At 41.1% G+C, this 23,887-nt stretch overlaps 1 protein-coding gene across 1 annotated transcript in view; it reads right to left on the reverse strand.

Moving 5' to 3' along the window:
- The window catches only part of LOC115140610 (kelch-like protein 20), a 32,202-nt gene extending 9,486 nt beyond the window's left edge, over positions 1–22,716 (reverse strand). Inside the window, exons 1-4 of the mRNA XM_029678960.2 lie at positions 22,564–22,716; positions 20,924–21,107; positions 15,010–15,153; positions 14,331–14,464 (exon numbers count right to left, since the gene is read on the reverse strand). Coding sequence (XP_029534820.2) covers positions 14,331–14,464; positions 15,010–15,153; positions 20,924–21,107; positions 22,564–22,687 — 586 coding nt within the window. The 5' untranslated portion in view covers positions 22,688–22,716. The remainder of the gene's footprint in view (positions 1–14,330; positions 14,465–15,009; positions 15,154–20,923; positions 21,108–22,563) is intronic.
- Positions 22,717–23,887: the final 1,171 nt, after the last annotated feature.

The raw sequence follows: 23,887 nt of genomic DNA on the forward strand, positions 1-23,887 counted from the left end.
GTGAAAGAATGTGCAAAGTAGAAATAAAAATAATGGGGTGCAAAGGAGCAAAATAAATAAATAAATAAATACAGTAGGAGAAGAGGTAGTTGTTTGGGCTAAATTATAGATGGGCTATGTACAGGTGCAGTAATCTGTGAGCTGCTCTGACAGCTGGTGCTTAAAGCTAGTGAGGGAGATAAGTGTTTCCAGTTTCAGAGATTTTTGTAGTTCGTTCCAGTCATTGACAGCAGAGAACTGGAAGGAGAGGCGGCCAAAGGAAGAATTGGTTTTGGGGGACCAGAGAGATATACCTGCTGGAGCGCGTGCTACAGGTGGGTGCTGCTATGGTGACCAGCGAGATGAGATAAGGGGGGACTTTACCTAGCAGGGTCTTGTCAATGACCTGGAGCCTGTGGGTTTTACGACGAGTATGAAGCGAGGGCCAACCAACGAGAGCGTACAGGTCGCAGTGATGGGTAGTATATGGTGCTTTGGTGACAAAACGGATGGCACTGTGATAGACTGCATCCAATTTAGGGTATTGGAGACTATTTTGTAAATGACATCGCCGAAGTCGAGGATCGGTAGGATGGTCAGTTTTACGAGGGTATGTTTGGCAGCATGAGTGAAGGCAGCTTTGTTGCGAAATAGGAAGCCAATTCTAGATTTAACTTTGGATTGGAGATGTTTGATGTGAGTCTGGAAGGAGAGTTTACAGTCTAGCCAGACACCTAGATATTTGTAGTTGTCCACATATTCTTAGTCAGAACGGTCCAGAGTAGTGATGCTGGACGGGCAGGCAGGTACAGGCAGCGATCGGTTGAAGAGCGTGCATTTAGTTTGACTTGTATTTAAGAGCAGTTGGAGGCCACGGAAGGAGAGTTGTAGGCATTGAAGCTTGTCTGGAGGGTTGTTAACACAGTGTCCAAAGAAGGGCCAGAAGTATACAGAATGGTGTCATTTGCGTAGAGGTGGATCAGAGACTCACCAGCAGCAAGAGCGACATCATTGATGTATACAGAGAAGAGAGTCGGCCCAAGAATTGAACCCTGTGGCACCCCCATAGAGACTGCCAGAGGCCCGGACAACAGGGCCTCCGATTTGACACACCAGGCGAGGCAATCATTTGAGAAACCAAGGCTATGGAGTCTGCCGATGAGGATGTGGTGATTGACAGAGTCGAAAGCCTTGGCCAGGTCGATGAATACGGCTGCACAGTATTGTTTCTTATCGATGGCGGTTAAGATATATTTTAGGACCTTGAACATAGCTGAGGTGCACCCATGACCAGCTCTGAAACCAGATTGCATTGCGGAGAAGGTGTGGTGGGATTCGAAATGGTCGGAAATCTGCTTGTTGACTTGGCTTTCGAAAGACCTTAGAATGGCAGTGTAGGTCTGTAGCAGTTTGGGTCAAGAGTGTCCCCCCCCTTTGAAGAGGGGGATGACCGCAGCTGCTTTCCAATCTTTTGTAATCTCAGACGACACGAAAGAGAGGTTGAACAGGCTAGTAATAGGGGTTGCAACAATTTTAGCAGATAATTTTAGAAAGAAAGGGTCCAGATTGTCTATCTCGACTGAGTTGTAGGGGTCCAGATTTTGCAGCTCTTTCAGAACATCAGCTGACTGGATTTGGGAGAAGAAGAAATGGGGAAGGCTTGGGCGAGTTGCTGTGGGAGGTACAGTGTTGTTGACCGGGGTAGGGGTAGCCAGGTGGAAAGCATGGCCAGCCGTAGAAAAATGCTTATTGAAATTCTCAATTATAGTGGATTTATCGGTGGTGACAGAGTTTCCTATCCTCAGTGCAGTGGTGCTTGGCACATGGAATTAAATGCTTGGTAATGCTTAAATGATCAGCGTAATTAAAATTAAATTCTTGCCACATGGAATTAAAAAGGTATTGTCAGATATTATTAATCCTAATCAGACAGGTTTTTTACATGGACAATACATTGGAGATAATATAAGACAAGTACTAGAAACAATAGAATACTATGAAATATCAGGTACAGCAGGCCTGGTTTTCATAGCTGATTTTGAAAAGGATTTTGAAAAAGTATGACTGGAGTTTAAATATAAATGCCTAGAATATTTCAAATTTGGAGAATCTCTTCTAAAATGGGTTAGAGTTATGCATAGTAACCCTACGTGTTAAAGAGTAAATAATGGCCACATCTCAGAAAGTTTTAAACTGTCAAGAGGATTAAAACAAGGTTGTCCACTATCGGCATATCTATTTATTATTGCCATCAAAATGTTAGCTGCTAAATTATATCCAACAATAATATTAAGGGATTAGAAATCCGTGGCTTAAAACAAAGGTGTCATTGTACGCTGATGATTCATGTTTTCTTTTAAACCCACAATTAGAATCCCTCCACAGCCTCATAGTGGATCTAGATACCTTTTGATATCCTCTCTGGATTAAAACCAAATTATGATAAGTGTCACTATATTACGTGTTGGATCACTAAAAAATGCAAATTTTACATTACCGTGTAGTTTACCAATAAAATGGTCTGACGGGGATGAGGACATACTCGGTATACACATCCCAAGAGAAAGACTCTCACTCCAATACATTTTTATAGAAATGTAACAAATATAGATAAGATCCTGCTACCATGGAAAGTAAAATACCTGTCTATTTGTGCAAAAAAAACACCCTGATTAACTCTTTAGTCATACCACAGTTTACATATTTGCTTATGGTTTTGCCGAACACCTAGTGACCTGCTTTTTAAATTATATGAACAAAAAATATTCAATTTTATTTGGAATGGCAAGCCAGACAAAATTAAAAGGGCCTATTTATATAACGAATATGAGTTTGAAGGGCAGAAATGATTAAATATTAAAGCACTAGACTTCTCACTAAAGTCACCAGCCATACAGAAGTTCTATTTATATCTGAAATGGTTCTCTAGTAAATTGGTAGGAATGTCTCACCCCATGTTCAAGATTGGCCTTTTTCCCTTTATTCAGATTACAACTGCTCACTTTCGGTTGTTTGAAAACAAAAAAATCTCCAAAATATCATTATTTTAAAAAGCCTTAGAAAGTTGGTTGCAATTTCAGTTTAATCCACCTGAAAAGACAGAACAAATAATACAACAATTCTTGTGGTTATACTCAAATGTACTAAATGATAAAAAAATATATTAATATTTTCGATAACATTTTTAAAAAAGGAACATTTTTGTGAATGATATCATAAATAGGACTGGTGGAGTTATGTCATACATGCAGCTAACACAGACATATGGAAATGTCTGCTTACAACAAACTAATTGCAGCATTACCACAAAAACGGAAGAGGCATCTAGTAGGGGGAAAAGTGAGGAACTTGTCTGCCAGCCTTGCATTAAAGACCACAAATGGTTAAAGAAAATTGTGATAAATAAAAACATATACCAATTTAATTTAGAGACCAAAAATGTACCGTTGTGCATTGCAAAATAGTTGGGAAGAGTTTTTCAATGTACTTATTCCATGGCACATGGTTTATGAATTGACACGCAAAACAACACTGGATTCAAAACATATATTTGTTCAATTTAAATTATTATACAAAAATCTTGCAACCAATAGAATGTTATATATATGGGGGATACAATCTTCCCAGCTCTGCAGATTTTGCTGTGAGGAGGCAGAATCATTAGATAATTTATTTGGTATTGTCCATATGTAGCTCATTTTTGGACACAGGTCCAGGAATTGCTGAAGAGTTGCATCATTTACCTGGAACTAATGCTACAGATAGCAATACTGGATGATTTGAAAAGTCATAGTCAGTCAATCAATAATATAATAATTATTTTAGCAAAAATGTTTATCTTTAATCTACAATCTGTAGAAGCTATGAGAATAGAAAGGTTCAGTACTTTTCTGAAGCATCACAGCACAGTTGAAAAATAAATGGCAAATAGAAACCCAAAATGAATGGCGTTAAGAGATAGATGGGAGGGGTTGAATGGAGCTGAAGGGTGGGACTAATAACAACAAGATAACCAATGTAAAACACACAGGGTCTGTAAAATGCATATAGGTCAGAAATGTTGTGAAATAGCACAGTTGCAAATAGAAATCAAACTGGATGGACATCAGAAATAGAGTAAGGACTAAAAACAAACAAAATATAACTATTGTAAAATAGATTGTGTCTGTAAAATGTGTATAATATGTATAAACAGAAGGTAGAAGCCTAAGTGTTATTGTTTATTAGTTGACTCCAATTGGGGGAGGGGTGTTAGGGTTTGCAGGGAATAATAAAGGTATATTCTAAAACATGTATGTACATATGTATATGTATGTATGTATATAATTATATATGTATGAATGGTTATGTATACATATATACAGTTGTAGTCGGAAGTTTACATCCACTTAGGTTGGAGTCAATAAAACTTGTTTTTCATCCACTCCACACATTTCTTATTAAGAAACTAAAGTCTTGGCAAGTCGGTTAGGACATCTACTTTGTGCATGATACAAGTAATTTTTCCAACAATTGTTGACAGACACATTATTTCAAGTCCTATATCGACATAACCTGAAAGGCTGCTCAGCAAGAAAGAAGCCACTCCTCCAAAACCACCATAAAAAGCCAGACTATGGTTTGCAACTGGACATGGGAACAAAGATCATATTTTCTGGAGAAATGTCCTCTGGTCTGATGAAACAAAAATTTAACCATAATGACCATCATTATGTTTGGAGCAAAAAGGGGGATGCTTGCAAGCCGAGGAACACCATCCCAACCGTGATGCACGGGGGTGGCAGCTTCATGTTGTGGGGTGCTTTGCTGCAGGAGGGACTGGTGCACTTCACAAAATAGATGGCATCATGAGGTAGGAAAATTATGTGGATATATTGAAGCAACATCTCAAGACATCAGTCAGGAAGTTAAAGCTTGGTCAAAAATGGGTCTTCCAAATGGACAATGACCCCAAGCATACTTCCAAAGTTGTGGAAAAATGGCTTAAGGACAACAAAGTCAAGGTATTGGAGTGTCCATCACAAAGCCCTCACCTCAATCCTTTAGAAAATGTGTGGGCAGAACTGAAAAAGTGTGTGCGAGCAAGGAGGCCTACAAACCTGACTCAAATACACCAGCTCTGTCAGGAGGAATGGGCCAGACTTGACCCAACTTATTGTGGCAAGCTTGTGGAAGGCTACCCAAAATATTAGACCCAAGTTAAACAATTTAAAGGCAATGCTACCAAATACTAATTGAGTGTATTTAAGCTTCTGACCCACTGGGAATGTGATGAAACAATTAAAAGCTGAAATAATGCATTCTCTCTACTATTATTCTGACATTTCACATTCTTAAAATAAAGAGGTGATCCTAACTGACCTAAGACAGGGAATTTTTACTCTGATTAAATATCAGGAACTGGTAAAAACTGAGTTTAAATGTATTTGGCTAAGGTGTATGTAAACTTCTGACTTCAACTGTATATGGGTATGTATGTGTATGTATGTGTGTGGCTATATATATTGACCAAAATAATATACAGGGGATTAGAAATTATGCAGACAATTACATTGACGGAAGCAACAATTTTTCCGCAATATTAAAGCTGAATCACCCCTTAAAAATATATAAATAAGGATCTCACTGAAATAGAATTACAAACAGGTTTTTGGGTTATTGCTGTTTACTGTAACCTATGATGTTAGATTTCTGTGTTGTTTCTAGCAAAACCCAGAATGTCAGGGGTTTAAGAAGCTGAAAAGGTTATGAGAATTTTCCAGACTTTCTCTTCTCACAGACTGAAATATGCACTGACAACTGGCTGCACATCATAACCCTCTCGAGTTAAGCTATGGTTGCCCAAGCCAAGTACGTGCTTGTGTGTGTGTGTGTGTTTGTGTGTTGTGAGCGTGCGCGCGCGTGTGTGTGTTTGTGTTTGTGTGTGTGCTGTGAGCGTGTGTGTGTGTGTGTGTGTGTGTGTGTGTGTGTGTGTGTGTGTGTGTGTGTGTGTGTGTGCTTGTGTTGGTACCAGACAGAAGGTCAGATCATTGTTATGCTTGACCAGAACGGCAACATTTTGTAGAGTTGTTTAAAAGTCAAAGAAACCTCAAAATGTAGAGAGTTTATACTTTTTTCTGACCACATGACCTTACCAGGACAAATTCTGGGCCTTCCCTGTCAGATGTCCAGAGATCAGAAGGCCATAGAGCTCTGCAGCACAGACATAGATCAATCATAGATTCTGTCCTAATGTGGTACATTGCAGCAGGAAAATGTGTGGAGAGGCAGCATTTGCTTCAGCACTTTTAAATCACTTTTGTTATGGGTAAAACAAAAATATTGATGCAATGCGTTAATTAAAAAGAGGAACAAAGTGCTGATTTGCCTCATGATGTATTCACTCACGCAAAATTTCTCAGTCTACATCAGAATGCCACTGCAGGCTCTTTGTGTGTCTTAACCAATCAGATTCAGAAACCAAACTACTAGGGGTGCAGCTAGACAATTACTTATCATGGTCGTCTCAAATAACTGAGAGGCGCAGTGGTCTAAGGCACTGCATCTCAGTGCTTGATGTGTCACTACAGGCACCCTGGTTTGAATCCAGGCTGTATCACAACCGTCTGTGATTGGGAGTCCCATAGGGTGGTGCACAATTGGCCCAGCGTTGTCTGGGTTTAGCCCGTGTAGGCTGTCATTGTAAATAAGAACTTGTTCTTAACTGACTTGCCTAGTTAAAAATAAAATAATAATAATTGAAACAGCATGCATGATCAGAAGGATAGCTAAATATTTACAGAGAAAGATTCTTAAGCAAACAACCCAAGCATTAATTGGGAGTCAGGTGAACTACTGTTCTATGGTCTGGGTAAATGCATCACAAAGTGACATTAGGAGGCTGCAGATTGCACAGAACAAAGCAGCAAGGTTTTTTTTAAAGGTGGAGATACGGTTCTTCTGTTATAGTCAGGCGCAATTGTCTTAAAAAAATTAATAATATGTTTATTATTTTACAATAAAAAATCAAATAAAAAAGACAGCAATACTAACAATGACATTCATTGTACTGTTGAATGGGATGGCCAATTTAGAGGACAAAACAAAACTTAACTCACACATACACAAAATAAAACAAAATCCTATTAGGTGGTACATGTGTAAGAAGACAGCATATAGTCATTACAAGCAGTGTAGTTAAGCCAAAAATAGATACTGAGTGGAGTCCAGCACAGAGTAGCAGCAGATCACCAACCCAGTTATGAAGCGGGACTAGACCATTTATCCAGTATCGGCTGACATATTTTGTAAAACATTGGACTTCTATTGGAGCTATTGTATCGAATCTTTTCCATATGTATTACATTCCCTAAATCCCGTAACCACATTTCAAAGGTAGGTACAGTCTCCAGTTTCCAAAATTGCAATATGAGCCTTTTGGCTAATAGAGTACAAAGAGAGACAGCTTTCCCTTCTTGGTTATTCCCATCAACTGTACAAAACAGAGCGGTCAATGGGTCTGGGGCTAGAACTCTATCAAAGGCTCTAGATAAGTAATCAAAAATGAGAGCCCAGTAAACATGTAACTTAGGACATGTCCAGAATGAGTGGGTCAACGTCCCCTCATCCTGCTTGCACCTCTAACACAGTGGTGAGGTGTCCGGGAATATTTTATGCAGTTTTACTTTTGAGTAATGTAACCTGTGTATCACCTTAAACTGTACAAGGTTGTGTCTGGCATTCACTGAACTGTGGTTTATATTCCTGAGAGCTTCTACCCAGTCCTCATCTGAGATTTCTGACCCAAGTTCTTGTTCCCAAGCCCTTTTCATGGTGTCTGTGGATACCTCTATGTGGGCCAGTAGCACATCATACAGTCTAGAGACCGACCCTTTTGAATGGGGTTTGACAAGGATCAGGCTATCTAATGTAGGACTATTTGGCTTCATGCCATACTGTGGGATATGTGTCCTTACGAAATTCCTGATTTGGAGGTATCTGAAAAAATGTGTTGTTGGCATGTTGAACTTTCCCTGTAATTGTTGAAATGAAGCTAACTGACCATCTATGTATAGATTACCAATTGTTGTGAGCCCCTTCTTCCTCCACTGTGAAAACACCACATCATCCAATGCTGGGTGGAAAGCATGATTCAGGCAAATCGGGCTGTCAATGTATACAGTGGGTATGTTAAGAAAATACCTAATCTGTTTCCAGATCATAAGCGTATGACAAATGACTGGGTTAGAGTCATAAGTGGGTTTTTTGACATATGATGGGCTATTAACACGTGCAGGGAGTGAGGAACGTTGACAGGAGGCCTACTCAATCAAAAGCCATGCATGCATATCCTTCTGTCTCATCGCAGGTAAGCTTTCCCTCCAGAAAGACACAATGTTCAGATTAGCAGCCCAATAATACAGTTTAAAGTGAGGAAGGCCAAAGCCCCCCTCTATTTTGTACTTGCATAAATGTTTCTTTGAAATTCTGGCTGCCTTGTTATCCCATAAAAATGGAGTTACTATTGAATCCAGTTTCTTAAAATAGCTTTGTGGGATGAAATTGGGTAGACATTGGAAGAGGTAAAGAAACCTGGGTAGGACAACCATTTTAATAGCGTTTATACGACCATCCAAGGAGATAGGCAGAGTTTTCCAAAAATCTATATTTTGTTTAAGCCGATATATTTTCATGTCCCAACTCGCTTTCAATAGCTGATCAAGGTCTTTTGTCACTACAATGCCAAGGCTTGTGAACTTGTCCATCACTGTTCTAAACGGGGTAGATTGCAGAAATTGCATATCCACAGGCCGTGATATTGGCATCAACTCACTTTTTTGCCAGTTTATCTTGTAGCCAGAGAAGGAGCCAAATGTGTTTATCAAGTTAAGTAAGGGTGGAATAGAAGTTTTAGGCTTGGACAAAAACAAAAGAACATCGTCTGCATATAGGGACATTTTGTGCTGTGTGTCCTTTATTTTAACAGAAGCTATATCGGCACATGCCCGAATGCGAGTAGCAAGGGGTTCCATGGCTATAGCGAAGAGAGCAGGCGAAATAGGGCACCCCTGTCGGCACCCCTTGAACAAGCGGAATGACTGCGACATTTCCTGATTGGTTACCACGGACGCCATTGGGTGTGCATAAATAATTCTTAACCAATTAATAAATTCCTTTCCAAGCCCGAAGTGCTCCAGAACCGACATCATATACTTCCACTCAATCCGATCAAACGCCTTCTCTGCATCAAGAGCTATTACCACTGCCTCAACCTTCTCTGCATCAAGAGCTATTACCACTGCCTCAACCTTCTCTGCATCAAGAGCTATTACCACTGCCTCAACCTTCTCTGCATCAAGAGCTATTACCACTGCCTCAACCTTCTCTGCATCAAGAGATATTACCACTGCCTCAACCTTCTCTGCATCAAGAGCTATTACCACTGCCTCAACCTTATGATCATGATACATTACGTTGAAAAGGCGTCTCAAATTGTAGTATATATGTCGGCCCGGGATAAAACCTGTCTGGTCAGGGTGTATGATGTCAGAAATATATGTTTTCAATCGGTTTGCCAATATCTTTGTCAACACCTTGTTTTCTATGGGGAGTAACGACATGGGGCGATAAGACGACATCTCCATGGAATCTCTATCTTTTTTCAAGATCAGTGCTATTGTAGCCTCATACAGTGTTTGCGGGAGTTTGGCATTTTCTTTGGATTGTTTAAACATTCGCAACATAAGTGGAGATAGACTGGCGCAGTACTTCTTATAGAATTCTGTTACATATCCATCGGGCCCAGGGGCCTTGCTGTTTGGAAATGGTGCTATCGCTGTGTTAATTTCCTCTAAAGTTATCCCTGCATCGAGTGCAGAAGCTGCCCCCCTGTCTAGTTTAGGAAGTTCACATTCAGCGAGAAAGCGTTCCATAGTTTGTGGATCAGTAGCATCGCATTTTGATTGGTATAGCTCTGAGTAAAACTGCGCAAATAATTTATTAATATCCTGCGGATCTGTTACTATTTTACCCTTCTTGTCTTTTATTTTGTGAATAGCTCTAGATGCCTGTACATGCCTTAGCTGTCTTGGTAATAATTTATGTGGTTTGTCACCCAGTTCAAAATAACTTTGTTGCGTTCTAGCAAGTAAAGAGCCCACCTGTTTCGAAAGGATGGTATTGTATTCATATTTTAACTTTGTGATCTTCTCAAGGACTGTATACGAGGAATTCGTCCTAAAAACGTTCTCCTGTTCCCCTAACTCTCTTTCAATTTCTCTTAGCCTAGTATTGGCGTGTTTCTTCCTCTCTGATGTATAAGAAATAATGTAACCTCTAATCATAGCCTTTCGAGATTCCCAAAGGGTGGAGTCGTCAACATCCCCCGTGTCGTTAGTTCCGAGGAACACCTTCAAATGCTGACAAAAAGCCTAATCTTTCAGCAGGTATGCGTCTAAGTGCCACGGTCGCCGACCTGTCGACATATTGTCGAGTTTCAGCACCATGGACACAGGAGAGTGGTCCGTAATTAGAATAGGGTGATAGGTAACCGACTCAGCTGCTGAAATTAGTTTGGAGTCCAACAAAAAATAGTCAATTCTGGAATATGATTTATGAACTGATGAAAAGAAAGAGTAATCCCTGTCTGTTGGGTGCGTCAGTCTCCAAATATCGACAATGTTAAGGTTTGTCATCAATGTATTTAGACAGACACTGGCATTTGATTGTTGAAGTGACCTTGATAGCTGTTCATCTAAAAGAGGATCTAACGTACAGTTAAAGTCCCCTCCAACAATAACACTTGTATCCGAGATATTTGGTATGTCCTTAAATACCCTTTGAAAAAATAATGGATCATCGAAGTTGGGTCCATATAAATTGACCAATGTTACTGGTTTCGAATTCAGTATACCAGCCACAATAATATACCGACCATTAGGATCTGAAATCGAGGATGAGTAAACAAACAGAATGTTTTTCTTTATCAGGATTGCTACCCCTCTCGCTTTTGCATCAAAGTTAGATTGGTATATCTGACCGATCCAGCCGACTCGTAGCTTGGTCTGAGCGGAGCGTTTAATATGAGTTTCTTGAAGAAACACTATGTCAGCACCCAGTGATTTAAGATGAGAAAAAACCCTAGCTCGTTTCACCACATGCCCTAAGCCATTACAGTTCCAGCTGACTATCTTTATTCCACCTGGTCTACTCTGTGCTCTGTCACTATGTGGCATTTCTTATTTTAGAGCAAATTGTTGCTGTCATACAAAACTCAGAAGAAAAACGTCCCGCCGTGCGGGAGCTTGTCATGCCACCTGTACTAATAATAAACATGAACATAAAACACAGACCCCATCCCCCCTCCCGTCCCTTTACTGAGTGACTTCCCCAAACGAAGCACTCCTTGGCTAACACACAAACCTTAGGGTGTCTAGACATACAGCTTGAACTAACTCGTCGTCTATAGATGCTCCGCATATACGCTAATATTAAATAACACTTAACACTTAACTCTCACGTTAGGGGGTGAGTGGCGCTAAAACATGATGTGCCAAACAATGCTATATTAGCCACAACATCTCACCAATCATAAGTCCCAAATTCTGATCTTCTAATCGAAAAGACATAGGCCGGAAATCCAAACACATTCCTGGCCTGTATTTGGTCATTTAGCCGGTTGACACAGCCGTTCTGTATCCTCAGCCAGGGAGCTTGCTTGTCAAGAACAGATCGGCCTCTTTTGGGTTGTCAAACGTACGTGTTGATCCTTCGACTGTCACCTTAAAACGGGCTGGGAAGAGGAATCCATATCGGATGTTTGCCGCCCTGCATTTGTTGCGTACCTCATCATACTCTTTCCGTTGGTTCCTCACCTCCAAGGTAAGATCTGGGTAGAAAGACACCCTGGCTCCGTTGAAGTTAAGGGGGAACTTTTGACTAGCCAGCTTGAGGATGAGATCCCTGGTCTGGGGATAGTGCAGCCGTACGATGAATGGCCTTGGTGGCCCGCCCTTGGCCAGCTTCGTTGCCTGAGATCTGTGTGCGCGGTCGATCAGGATGGCCGTTTTGAAGTGTTCACTCCCCAGCAGGGCCGGTATCAGCTCCGAGACAAATTCAGTGGGTTTCCCTTTCTCAGTGTCCTCCTGGATGCCACATATTCGGATGTTCTGGCGTCTTGAATGCGACTCGAGCATTTCCAGTCGGGCTTTCAGGGTTTTGTTGTCATTTTTGAACGTTGCGCAGTTTCTCTATGTCCTGTAGCCTGGCCTCGTGATCGACTGTCGTCTGCTCAACCCCATGCACCCTTCTCTGAGTTGCCTTCACAGTTTCGGCCAAAGACCCAATACTCTTTGAGATATCAGCCAACCTTGTGTCCACCTTCTTGCTTAGTGAGTTTATGGCAGCCAGTATGTCACTTTGCGTAGGCTCTGTGGGGAACTCTTGGAAGCTAGCCTCTTCAGCTAACTCCTCGTGGGTTGGCGACGTTGAAATTGGCTCATTGTCTGTCTCATTCAACTGATCTTGTTTAGAGCTCCCTTTTTTGGTGCCTTTTCCCTTTGTCATATTTGTTTGAAGTTATAGGTCGTGAGAGATTAAGATAAATACTCATTTGTTTCAAAAGCAAAGCACGTCTACTCCATAGCACGCTCTCTAGCGCCCCCATACTCAATTGTCTTGGTTGGTAATCAATCAACAAGATAATTGAAAAAAATATGTTTATTTTATTTAACAATGTACACCATTAAAACGGCCAAACTCTATTCACAACCGTATTCAGTTGGTAAGAGACAGACATTCAGTAAATACCAGGAATAGGTTGTCCACAATCTATCTGTTATCCAGACAGAAAAGATAAATAGGCAAAATAACATTTAATAAAGAAATTGAGCAATTTATCTGGGCAAACCATAAACCTTTCAATATATAAATTCAAACAATATTTCACAACCATTTAAATATAATAAATTGCAAGGTTGTACGGGACTATTGTAGATGAAGTAATCCATCTATAATTTCAGACTGTTAGAGTATTTATCTGGTCAATATGTTAGTGTATTATGTCTGTTTGTAACAGTGTGTTTATATGTGAAAATGTGTTCATATTATAAATTGTATTTTAATGTTTAAGAACTCTTGGAAGATTAGTCCAAATGAGGACTAAAAGAGATCCTAATCAAATCAAATCAATCCCGGAAATTGCGGGTTGCTCGCTCCAGGCAAAGTGCACCAAACACAAGGCGTGCTCTCCACTTTCCTCCTGTATTTATTTAGCAAGCCTGATAGCGCATCACACCCAACAGACAGAAGCAAAGGCTCTCCAGTAAATGTAGCAGCCTATACAGCTAAACACTAGCGATCTGATATGCTGTATTGCATGGAAACAAGACCATTTTTCAGTCTGGTCAACTGTAGGCTACTAACAATAGCAGCTGCATTGTAAGTGAGGACTTGGTGGACTGTATATTCCTCAGGTTTGCTTTTACTTCATGTGTTCTCTCCCATGTGCTGGTAAGGGCACAGACAGAAAGGATTCCAGTTGAGATGGTGTAATAACACTGAAGATGCACCGGCGAGGAGCAGCACCGCACTGAGTACAGTATGTAGTATGGATGGTCTAAGACTCTAAGGCACTTAGTGATCTGGCAACTTGCTTCAACCAATGTGTGTGTGTGTGTGTGTGTGTGTGTGTGTGTGTGTGTGTGTGTGTGTGTGTGTGTGTGTGTGTGTGTGTGTGTGACCAACAAGGACACACACTGGCATTGGCTAACACAATGAAAGCTAACTGGTGGGAAAACACAAGGATGTCTGTAACTTTCTCTCACTTGACTTATCTCCAGCTGATTTTCTTCTCTGAGCTGGAGATCGCCCAGCATGCTCTGCTCCACTTGACAGGCCTACAGTTGCATAGGACAGGACTACACGACGCAAAGATGCATAAAGAAAGCTCAGCCCTATGAGTTTCATTGTCCAATCATCATTTTGCTTTCTTTGTGTCTCTGTCTGTGTGTAGGAAACCCACCTAGTCCTTCTTTGAAATAGAATTCATATGAACAAGAACAAGGTTGCTGCAGTTTGACAGAGTTGTGTTTCCTCCCCAAGACCAGGAGTTTTTCCAGGAGTTTTTTCGAACCATGTAACCTGATTAGAAAAACTCTGGTCTAATCATAGCCCATATTAAACCTTTTTACGACAGATGATTCATGTCATACCATATAAGGTTCAAAGATTTACCTGGTTAGGTCACCAGATCAGGTAAAACTACAGGCCCCAGAATTATATATTTATTGTTTTTGCCACACCACTCTGAGGTGCCACCTCTGATGTCGTAGATTTAGTCGGGTACATCTGTTAACTTTACGTGTTATTCAGACCTGTGTTCATGGGTGCGTCGCCATCGCTGCCTCCAATCACGTATAGCTGACCATCCATCACAGCAGCCGTTGCCCCAGAACGCCGGCTCAGCATTGGTGGCTGCTTCGTCCAGCTATTCATTTTGGGATCATATCTGGTAGAATACGAAGAATATACAAAAAAAGATTTTTATCAAATATGTTTTCCTTATGTTCCTTCATATTATCACTAGTTAAACAGAGATACAGAAACAAATGTCTAAATAGTTCAATTCTCCCTTTCCTCTGCCCGACACATGTACAAGTGTGAATTGGAAATGTGTTTTTGCATATCCCAACTCTCCCTGAGACACCCTTGGAGAGTGGGGTCACAGCAAGGGTCTGCCATGATCAACGGCGACCCTGGAGCAATCAAGTACCTTTCTCAAGGACATATTGATAGATTTTTCAGCTTGTCGACTTGGGGATATGAACTGGCGACATTTCGGTTACTGGCCCAACATTTTAACTACTAAGCTACCTGCCACCTGTTAAAAAGCCTATCAAAGGTCAACAGGTCAAACTTGGTTATCTTGCTGTCACCTACGTACAGTATTCAGGTAATTCACAGATAACATCTAAAGAGCATTTTGACATGGACCTTTGCCATGATTCATCTATCTCAACCACAGTGCAACCACTGATGAGAACATGGCCTTACCTCTCAACAATGTTGGTGCAGACCATGCCGTCGTATCCTCCAAGGGCGTATAGATATCCATCCATCTCCACCAGACCCACCCCACTGCGGGTGCTGCTCAGTGGGGCCACGTCGTTACTCCAGGTGTTGGTCTCTGGGTTGTACCTGCATGGGGGGTGGGGGGTGGGGGGGTGAAGACATGTCTGATGAACAAGATTAGGAAGAGGACTATGGATGATTACCTATCACCATCTTTATCAGTGATTACCTATTACCATCTTTATTAGTGATTACCTGTCACCATCTATATCAGTGATTACCTATCACCATCTATATCAGTGACTACCTATCACCATCTTTAATCAGTGATTACCTATTACCATCTTTATTAGTGATTACCTGTCACCATCTATATCAGTGATTACCTATCACCATCTTTATCAGTGATTACCTATCACCATCTTTAATCAGTGATTACCTGTCACCATCTATATCAGTGATTACCTATCACCATCTATATCAGTGACTACCTGTCACCATCTTTAATCAGTGATTACCTATTACCATCTTTATTAGTGATTACCTGTCACCATCTATATCAGTGATTACCTATTACCATCTTTATTAGTGATTACCTGTCACCATCTTTAATCAGTGATTACCTATCACCATCTATATCAGTGACTACCTGTCACCATCTTTAATCAGTGATTACCTATTACCACCTTTATTAGTGATTACCTGTCACCATCTTTAATCAGTGATTACCTATTACCATCTTTATTAGTGATTACCTGTCACCATCTTTAATCAGTGATTACCTATCACCATCTATATCAGTGACTACCTGTCACCATCTTTAATCAGTGATTACCTATCACCATCTATATCAGTGACTACCTGTCACCATCTTTAATCAGTGATTACCTATCACCATCTATATCAGTGACTACCTGTCACCATCTTTAATCAGTGATTACCTATTACCATCTTTATTAGTGATTACCTGTCACCATCTATATCAGTGATTACCTATCACCATCTTTAATCAGTGATTACCTGTCACCATCTATATCAGTGATTACCTATCACCATCTATATCAGTGACTACCTATCACCATCTTTAATCAGTGATTACCTATTACCATCTTTATTAGTGATTACCTGTCACCATCTATATCAGTGATTACCTATCACCATCTACATCAGTGACTACCTGTCACCATCTTTAATCAGTGATTACCTATCACCATCTATATCAGTGACTACCTGTCACCATCTTTAATCAGTGATTACCTATTACCATCTTTATTAGTGATTACCTGTCACCATCTATATCAGTGATTACCTATCACCATCTATATCAGTGACTACCTGTCACCATCTTTAATCAGTGATTACCTATCACCATCTATATCAGTGACTACCTGTCACCATCTTTAATCAGTGATGACCTATTACCATCTTTATTAGTGATTACCTGTCACCATCTATATCAGTGATTACCTATCACCATCTATATCAGTGACTATCTGTCACCATCTTTAATCAGTGATTATCTATCACCATCTATATCAGTGACTACCTGTCACCATCAATATTAAGGATTACCTATCACCATCAAAATTAATGATTTCCCATCACCATCTTTATCAGTGTAATACCTATCACCATCAATATTAATGATTACCTATCACCCTCTTTATCAGTGTAATACCTATCACCATCAATATTAATGATTACCTATCACCCTCTTTATCAGTGTAATACCTATCACCATCAATATTAATGATTACCTATCACCCTCTTTATCAGTGTAATACCTATCACCATCAATATTAATGATTACCTAGCACCATCTATATCAGTGTTTATCTATCAAATAAAATTATGATATTGTTTAGGAGCGTGGCTGAGGTGCACCCATGACCAGCTCTGAAACCTGATTGCATTGTGGAGAAGATACGGTGGGTTTCGAAATGGTCGGTAATCTGTTTGTTAACTTGGCTTTCGAAGACCTTAGAAAGCCAGGGTAGGAAAGATATAGGTCTGTAGCAGTTTGGGTCTATAGTGTCTCCCCCTTTGAAGAGGTGGTTGATCACGGCAGCATTCCAATCTTTGGGAATCTCAGACGATACGAAGGAGAGGTTGAACAGGCTAGTAATAGGGGTTGCAACAATTTCGGCAGATAATTTTAGAAAGAGAGGGTCCAGATTGTCTAGCCCGGCTGATTTGTAGGGGTCCAGATTTTGCAGCTCTTTCAGAACCTCAGCTATCTGGATTTGGGTGAAGGAGAAATGGGGGAGGCTTGGGCAAGTTGCTGTAGGGGGTGCAGGGCAGTTGACCTGGGTAGGGGTAGCCAGTTGGAAAGCATGGCCAGCCGTAGAAAAATGCTTATTGAAATGGTCAATTATAGTGGATTTATCGGTGTTGGCAATGTTTCCTAGCCTCAGTGCAGTAGGCAGCTATGAGGAGGTGCGCTTATTTTCCATGGACTTTACAGTGTCCCAGAACTTTTTTGAGTTTGTACTACAGGATGCAATTTTCTGTTTGAAAAAGCTAGCTGTAGCTTTTCTAACTGCCTGTGTATATTGGTTCCTAACTTCCCTGAAAAGATGCATGTCACAAATAATTGTGGTAAATAACAATAGCGAGGCTATATACAGGGGGTACCGGTACAGAGTCAATGTGGAGGCTATATACAGGGGGTACCGGTACAGAGTCAATGTGGAGGCTATATACAGGGGGTACCGGTACAGAGTCAATGTGGAGGCTATATACAGGGGGTACCGGTACAGAGTCAATGTGGAGGCGATATACAGGGGGTACCGGTACAGAGTCAATGTGGAGGCTATATACAGGGGGTACCGGCACAGAGTCAATGTGGAGGCTATATACAGGGGGTACCGGTACAGAGTCAATGTGGAGGCTATATACAGGGGGTACCGGTACAGAGTCAATGTGGAGGCTATATACAAGGGGTACCGGTACAGAGTCAATGTGGAGGCTATATACAGGGGGTACCGGTACAGAGTCAATGTGGAGGCTATATACAGGGGGTACCGGTACAGAGTCAATGTGGAGGCTATATACAGGGGGTACCGGTACAGAGTCAATGTGGAGGCTATATACAGGGGGTACCGGTACAGAGTCAATGTGGAGGCTATATACAGGGGGTACCGGTACAGAGTCAATGTGGAGGCTATATACAGGGGGTACCGGTACAGAGTCAATGTGGAGGCTATATACAGGGGTACCGGTGCAGAGTCAATGTGGAGGCGATATACAGTGGTTACTGGTACAGAGTCAATGTGGAGGCTATATACAGGGGGTACCGGTACAGAGTCAATGTGGAGGCTATATACAGGGGGTACCGGTACAGAGTCAATGTGGAGGCTATATACAGGGGGTACCGGTACAGAGTCAATGTGGAGGCTATATACAGGGGGTACCGGTACAGAGTCAATGTGGAGGCTATATACAGGGGTACCGGTGCAGAGTCAATGTGGAGGCGATATACAGTGGTTACTGGTACAGAGTCAATGTGGAGGCGATATACAGGGGTTACCGGTACAGAGTCAATGTAATACCTATCACCATCTATATTAATGATTACCTATCACCATCCATATTAATGATTACCTATCACCATCTATATCAGTGATTACCTATCTCCATCTATATTAATGATTACCTATCACCATCCAGATAAGTGATTACCTATCACCATCTAGATAAGTGATTACCTATCACCATCTATATCAGTGATTACCTATCACATCTATTTTAATGATTACCTATCACCATCTATATTAATGATTACATATCACCATCTATATCAGTGATTATCTATCACCATCTATATCAGTGATTACCTATCACATCTATTTTAATGATTACCTATCACCATCTATATCAGTGATTACCTATCACATCTATTTTAATGATTACCTATCACCCTCTATATTAATGATTACCTATCACCATCTATATCAGTGATTATCTATCACCATCTATATCAATGTAATACCTAACATCATCTCTATCAATGTACTACCTGGAGAATAAAGTGACAATCCAAATCATAGATTGAGCATGGCATCAGTTAATTGATTGGAAGTATGACAGACTGCCCCAAGAGACACGTGTTCTCTCTCCTGCAGTCCCACATAGGACACTAATCAAATTATGAGATCCCTGAGAGGCCACATCTGCTGCTCTCTGGTGCTGTCTGCTCTCCCACAGACAGACACCGACAAGGAAAGGTTGAGCTCTGAGGGAACAAGCAGTAAATGTTTGTCTCTAATCTCTAGGGGGTGGAGGTGCAGAGAGTGGAAGTGCTATTCAGAAGATTAGTATCTTAATGCTCTTCCTTTTCTACTAACATGTAATAGTCATGCGCTCCCCCCACGAGTACAAATTTCCTGTATGCTATTGAGGAAGATAATAGTCCTTTCAGACCCAGGTGTGTTTGACAACAGCTGATAATTAGCTGATAATGAGATAAGGGGATGTGCTGTATCCACATTTACAAATGGCAGGAAACTGCCCGAATGATGATGAATTCTCAGTATGGGTGAACCTACATACACAAAAAAATAGGGTTCCTCAAGGGTTTTTTGGGAAGGGTGATGGTTCTATGTGAAACTATACTGACCCCCAAAAAACATGTGAGCCCTTCAGTGGTTCTTTGCAGGTTAACAAAGAGGGTTCTTTCCTGTTTTAGTGAGAATTAAAATAACCCCCTTATTCTATGGTGGCTCATTAGAATTTTTTGGGCGTAGTTTGTGCACAGCTCTTTTTGTGCAAGCCTGAGTAAGAGTATCATTCCAAATGATCTAATCTGTTGTTTTATGCTATTGCATATTATGCATGACTGTGGCCATTGAAGGTGTCTTGTGAAAGACTCAGGTGTGGTCTTGTGTCATTTGAGAACGGTTGATTTAGTCAGTAGTTCTCAGTTCTCTCCTCAGGGATCCCCAGCCATTGCAGAGCTAGCATACCTGATTCAACTTGTTAATAAACACTACAGTAAAAATCTATGGCATTTTAACAATATAATATGGCTATTAAACCATAATATAAAAAATAAAAAAACTTTTAAAAAACGAGAAAAATTCTTTATAGAACCATACAGGTTCCATTTAGAACCGTATGTGCATGGTTCTTTATAGAACCTTCAAAAAAAGAACCCTTATTTGGCACTACATAGAACCATTTGTCTTCAATGTGTAGTATGTACAGTATGTTGATATTTGTTGCATACAGTACGCTCTAAATATTATGTTGTACGATTAGTACACAGTATGTAGTTTAACTAAGTAGTAGGCAAGACAAAGCCTAGAGTTTGAGACAGTGAGAAGTCTGCCGGGTCGAAGACCAAAAAGGTGATGAGAGCGTGCGATACTGCAGAAGTTGAGAAGTGATATATATTTCTAGGCAACGTAATGCTATCCACACCCCTGACGTCCTACCATGCATAATCCTCCCTCCCTCCCTCCCTCCCCACCCCCACCCCCTACCCCTCACCCCCCCAAACCCCACCATGTAGAGGCCTCCCTCCAGTATCAGCACTCAGCACTGACAGCGCTGGGCCTCAGGGTGCTGATTAAGAGGCCTGTCAGCCTGTCCCCACATCCATCACGGATCCATCATATCCATCACACCTAAATCCTGGAGATTTCTCTCTGACTGCTTGGACCACCCTCCCCCCCAACCCAGTCCCCCCTGCCTAGACACCCAGCCTCCTCTCCCTAGACCCCCAGCAGTGAATGCCTGTCAGCCCTGAGCCTCTGACCGGACCACCGACAGACACTCACCCTGGCACACAGCGTGGGATGGATATTTCTCATACAGCACTTTACTGTGACCCTCTGAAATAGGAACTAAAGCTTTACCAACAGTTCTATGGGTAGTCATCTTGAAACGCCCTTACCTCTCCACGCTGCTCTTGCACGAGACACCATCGGACCCACCCACCGTGTAGATCTTCCCGGCCAGGCCGTACACGGCCACGTTACCACGGTGATTGATCATGGAGGCCATGTTCTTCCACTCATTCCCCAGGGGACAGAACTGTTCCACCGGGCAGGATGGATCCTGCTGGGTCCAGCCGCCCACTGTAGGTAGAAACAGCCATTGATGCGAAGGTGCAGATGAATAACACCAGTTAAGGTGTTTGTTACTTTATTGACAGGCCTGTATTTATCTGGTACTATTTAGACTCATGACTAGAATAGTAATTTCCTCATGATTGCTCCTCTGATTCTTTGAGATTCATTATTACCAGTAATGTATACAGTATAATTTGGTCTATATTCAATACTACAATTAAGAGGACCACTTACAACCCACTTTGCAAAGAAATGGTTGAATCAATGTTTTTCCCACTTTATTTCAACCCAAATCATCAATGTGATGACGTCGAATCAACGTGGAGAACTGATTGGATTTGAAAAAGGTCATCAACGTGAGGGAATTATATATTTTTCTTCACCCAACTTTTAACCTAAATCTAATGACATGGTGAAATGTTTTGTTGAATTCACATTAGTTGACAACTCATCCAAATGTAAATCAAAACTAGATGTTGAACTGATGTTTGTGCCCAGTGGGAGGTGTCACTCACTTACTACTACCAAATACCATTTTACCTAGGATATCTAAAGCACTAATTTGCAATCTTTTGCATTCTCAAACAACACTAAGTTTATTTTAGCTCATCATTGACACCCATAAGTGGCCGTTCCTTATTCAGACAACTCATATGATCTTTCCCCTCCAAAAATACCAGTCCTTAATGTCTGAGGTTAGGGAGAATTTATGGACATGTCACCCTCCTCTCCCTCAGGAGAGACATGTGACATTAGGAATGAGGTACACAGTGCACTATTCCTCCATGCCAAGGGAGGTTGTGAGTGTCTGCACCAACCAAAACACTGTAGATAAAACTGTATGCATAAGATGCAGTGCTTAAAAAAATATTGCAGACTGGAGTACAGTTTAGAGAGATATGGAGCACAAACTAAAATATACGTTTGTTATTGCTAAATCTGTATATTTATTGAATTCAATACATTTCAGCCAGCCCCAGTGAACATACCCACCATTGATTTAATCTAAAGCATGCTATAGAGCAATGGACACCCAACAATCTGCCTTTTGAATGCAATTTTCCCAACATTCACTGAGATTAGTAAATGCTGTGTATGTTGGCTCAAGCGTTTAAACCTTTTAAAGTCAAAAGCAATATTCTGCTTTACCACCTTGGACTAAATCCCATCCTAATTGTCAAGCTGAATCTAATAAGCTTTGTCTTGCGCTCATATGAACCAATCTGTGAAGCACTCAAATTGCAGACTTGAATGGTCAGGTTGACACAAACATACCTGTAAATATTGCTTGGCATTCACCTTCTCCTTTAGAGATATGTGACGGCATTATACTTAATGTTCTGCATGGTACCTACAACCTACTGTACTGTATGGAACCTACAACCTACTGTACTGTATGGCAGAGTAACTGACCACATAGGTTGAACAAAGATGAGCAGATCTTTAAGGGGTAGTTACTGACCCATGTACATGACGTCGTTGAACACATCTGTAGGGGGGAGTTGGGATTGTTGTCTACGCAGCGACATGGGGCTTGGGATACCATGGCGACCACTGACCCCCCCTTGTCGGTCTTTGGGGGTCATGCCCTTCTGTGTCTCTTGATCACCAAGAGCCTCCCACACACACACACACACACACACACACACACACACACACACACACACACACACACACACACACACACACACACACACAGGATTAGAATGAAAGGTCATGTAATAATTCACATTTACAATTTTCAAATTATCTGGTATTTACAGAGTGTACAATTATTTATAAGGTGCCTCCACATCTTGTGCATATTTCTCAGCTTTCAAAGTGTATCCTGATCTGTGGCATTTTCTTGGACATTATTAACTGCACCGTCATCATTCTGTCTCTCATGCGAAATACACTCTCAAAACACCCATGTAAAGATTCAGAAATGCTAAACAGCTGACAGTCATTAATTTACTCCAAACATAAAACATACACATACTGAACACCACACAACTCCAAATTACCCTTGTTCATTGTACACTCCCATGTTTCCTCAGCTCCCAGGTCAGATCTCCACAACAATATATTTTCTCTTGACACCTTGACAGCTAGTCAAACCTCTCGTTCAGTCTTGTCTATCTATATATGTTCACTTCCCAGCACTCTCTTCTGCTTGATGTCTCTCTTCCTGCTGGATACAGATACATGTAAGTCCTAGAGCCTGAGCCTGCCCCCTCTACCCTCCCCATACACTTTACCAGGCACCAGCTGTGCCATCCTGAGTCCTGACTCATACATCCTGAAAGACTGATATTCTAACCCCTGTCATGCTTCTTTAGAATCCTTACGCTTCTTTAGACTGTATGACTTAGAATGGACCGGATTCCATTACAAGGAACACCGCCAGGAATGTCTCTGTCCAGACTTAGAGGACTTTAAACTTAATGGTGTCATACATACAGTAAGGGGAGATAGATAGATAGATAGATAGATAGATAGATAGATAGATAGATAGATAGATAGATAGATAGATAGATAGATAGATAGATAGATAGATAGATAGATAGATAGATAGATAGATAGTGAGACAGAGAGAGAGAGTGAGACAGAGAGAGAGAGTGAGAGAGAGAAAGAGAGAGAGGAGACTGCATGTGTGTCTGTGTGAGAGAATATACTGTCTATTGCCAGAGACTATTGGAGATCTTTTGGCTTCATCAGCATGATACAGTACAAAGCACTGGAGTGGTGAAACTCATATAGTGATTATATTGCCATAGGGGCATAGAGCTGTTACAGTCTGACCT

Source organism: Oncorhynchus nerka, linkage group LG13, assembly GCF_034236695.1.
Source record: "Oncorhynchus nerka isolate Pitt River linkage group LG13, Oner_Uvic_2.0, whole genome shotgun sequence".
Classification (NCBI taxonomy): Eukaryota; Metazoa; Chordata; class Actinopteri; order Salmoniformes; family Salmonidae; genus Oncorhynchus; species Oncorhynchus nerka.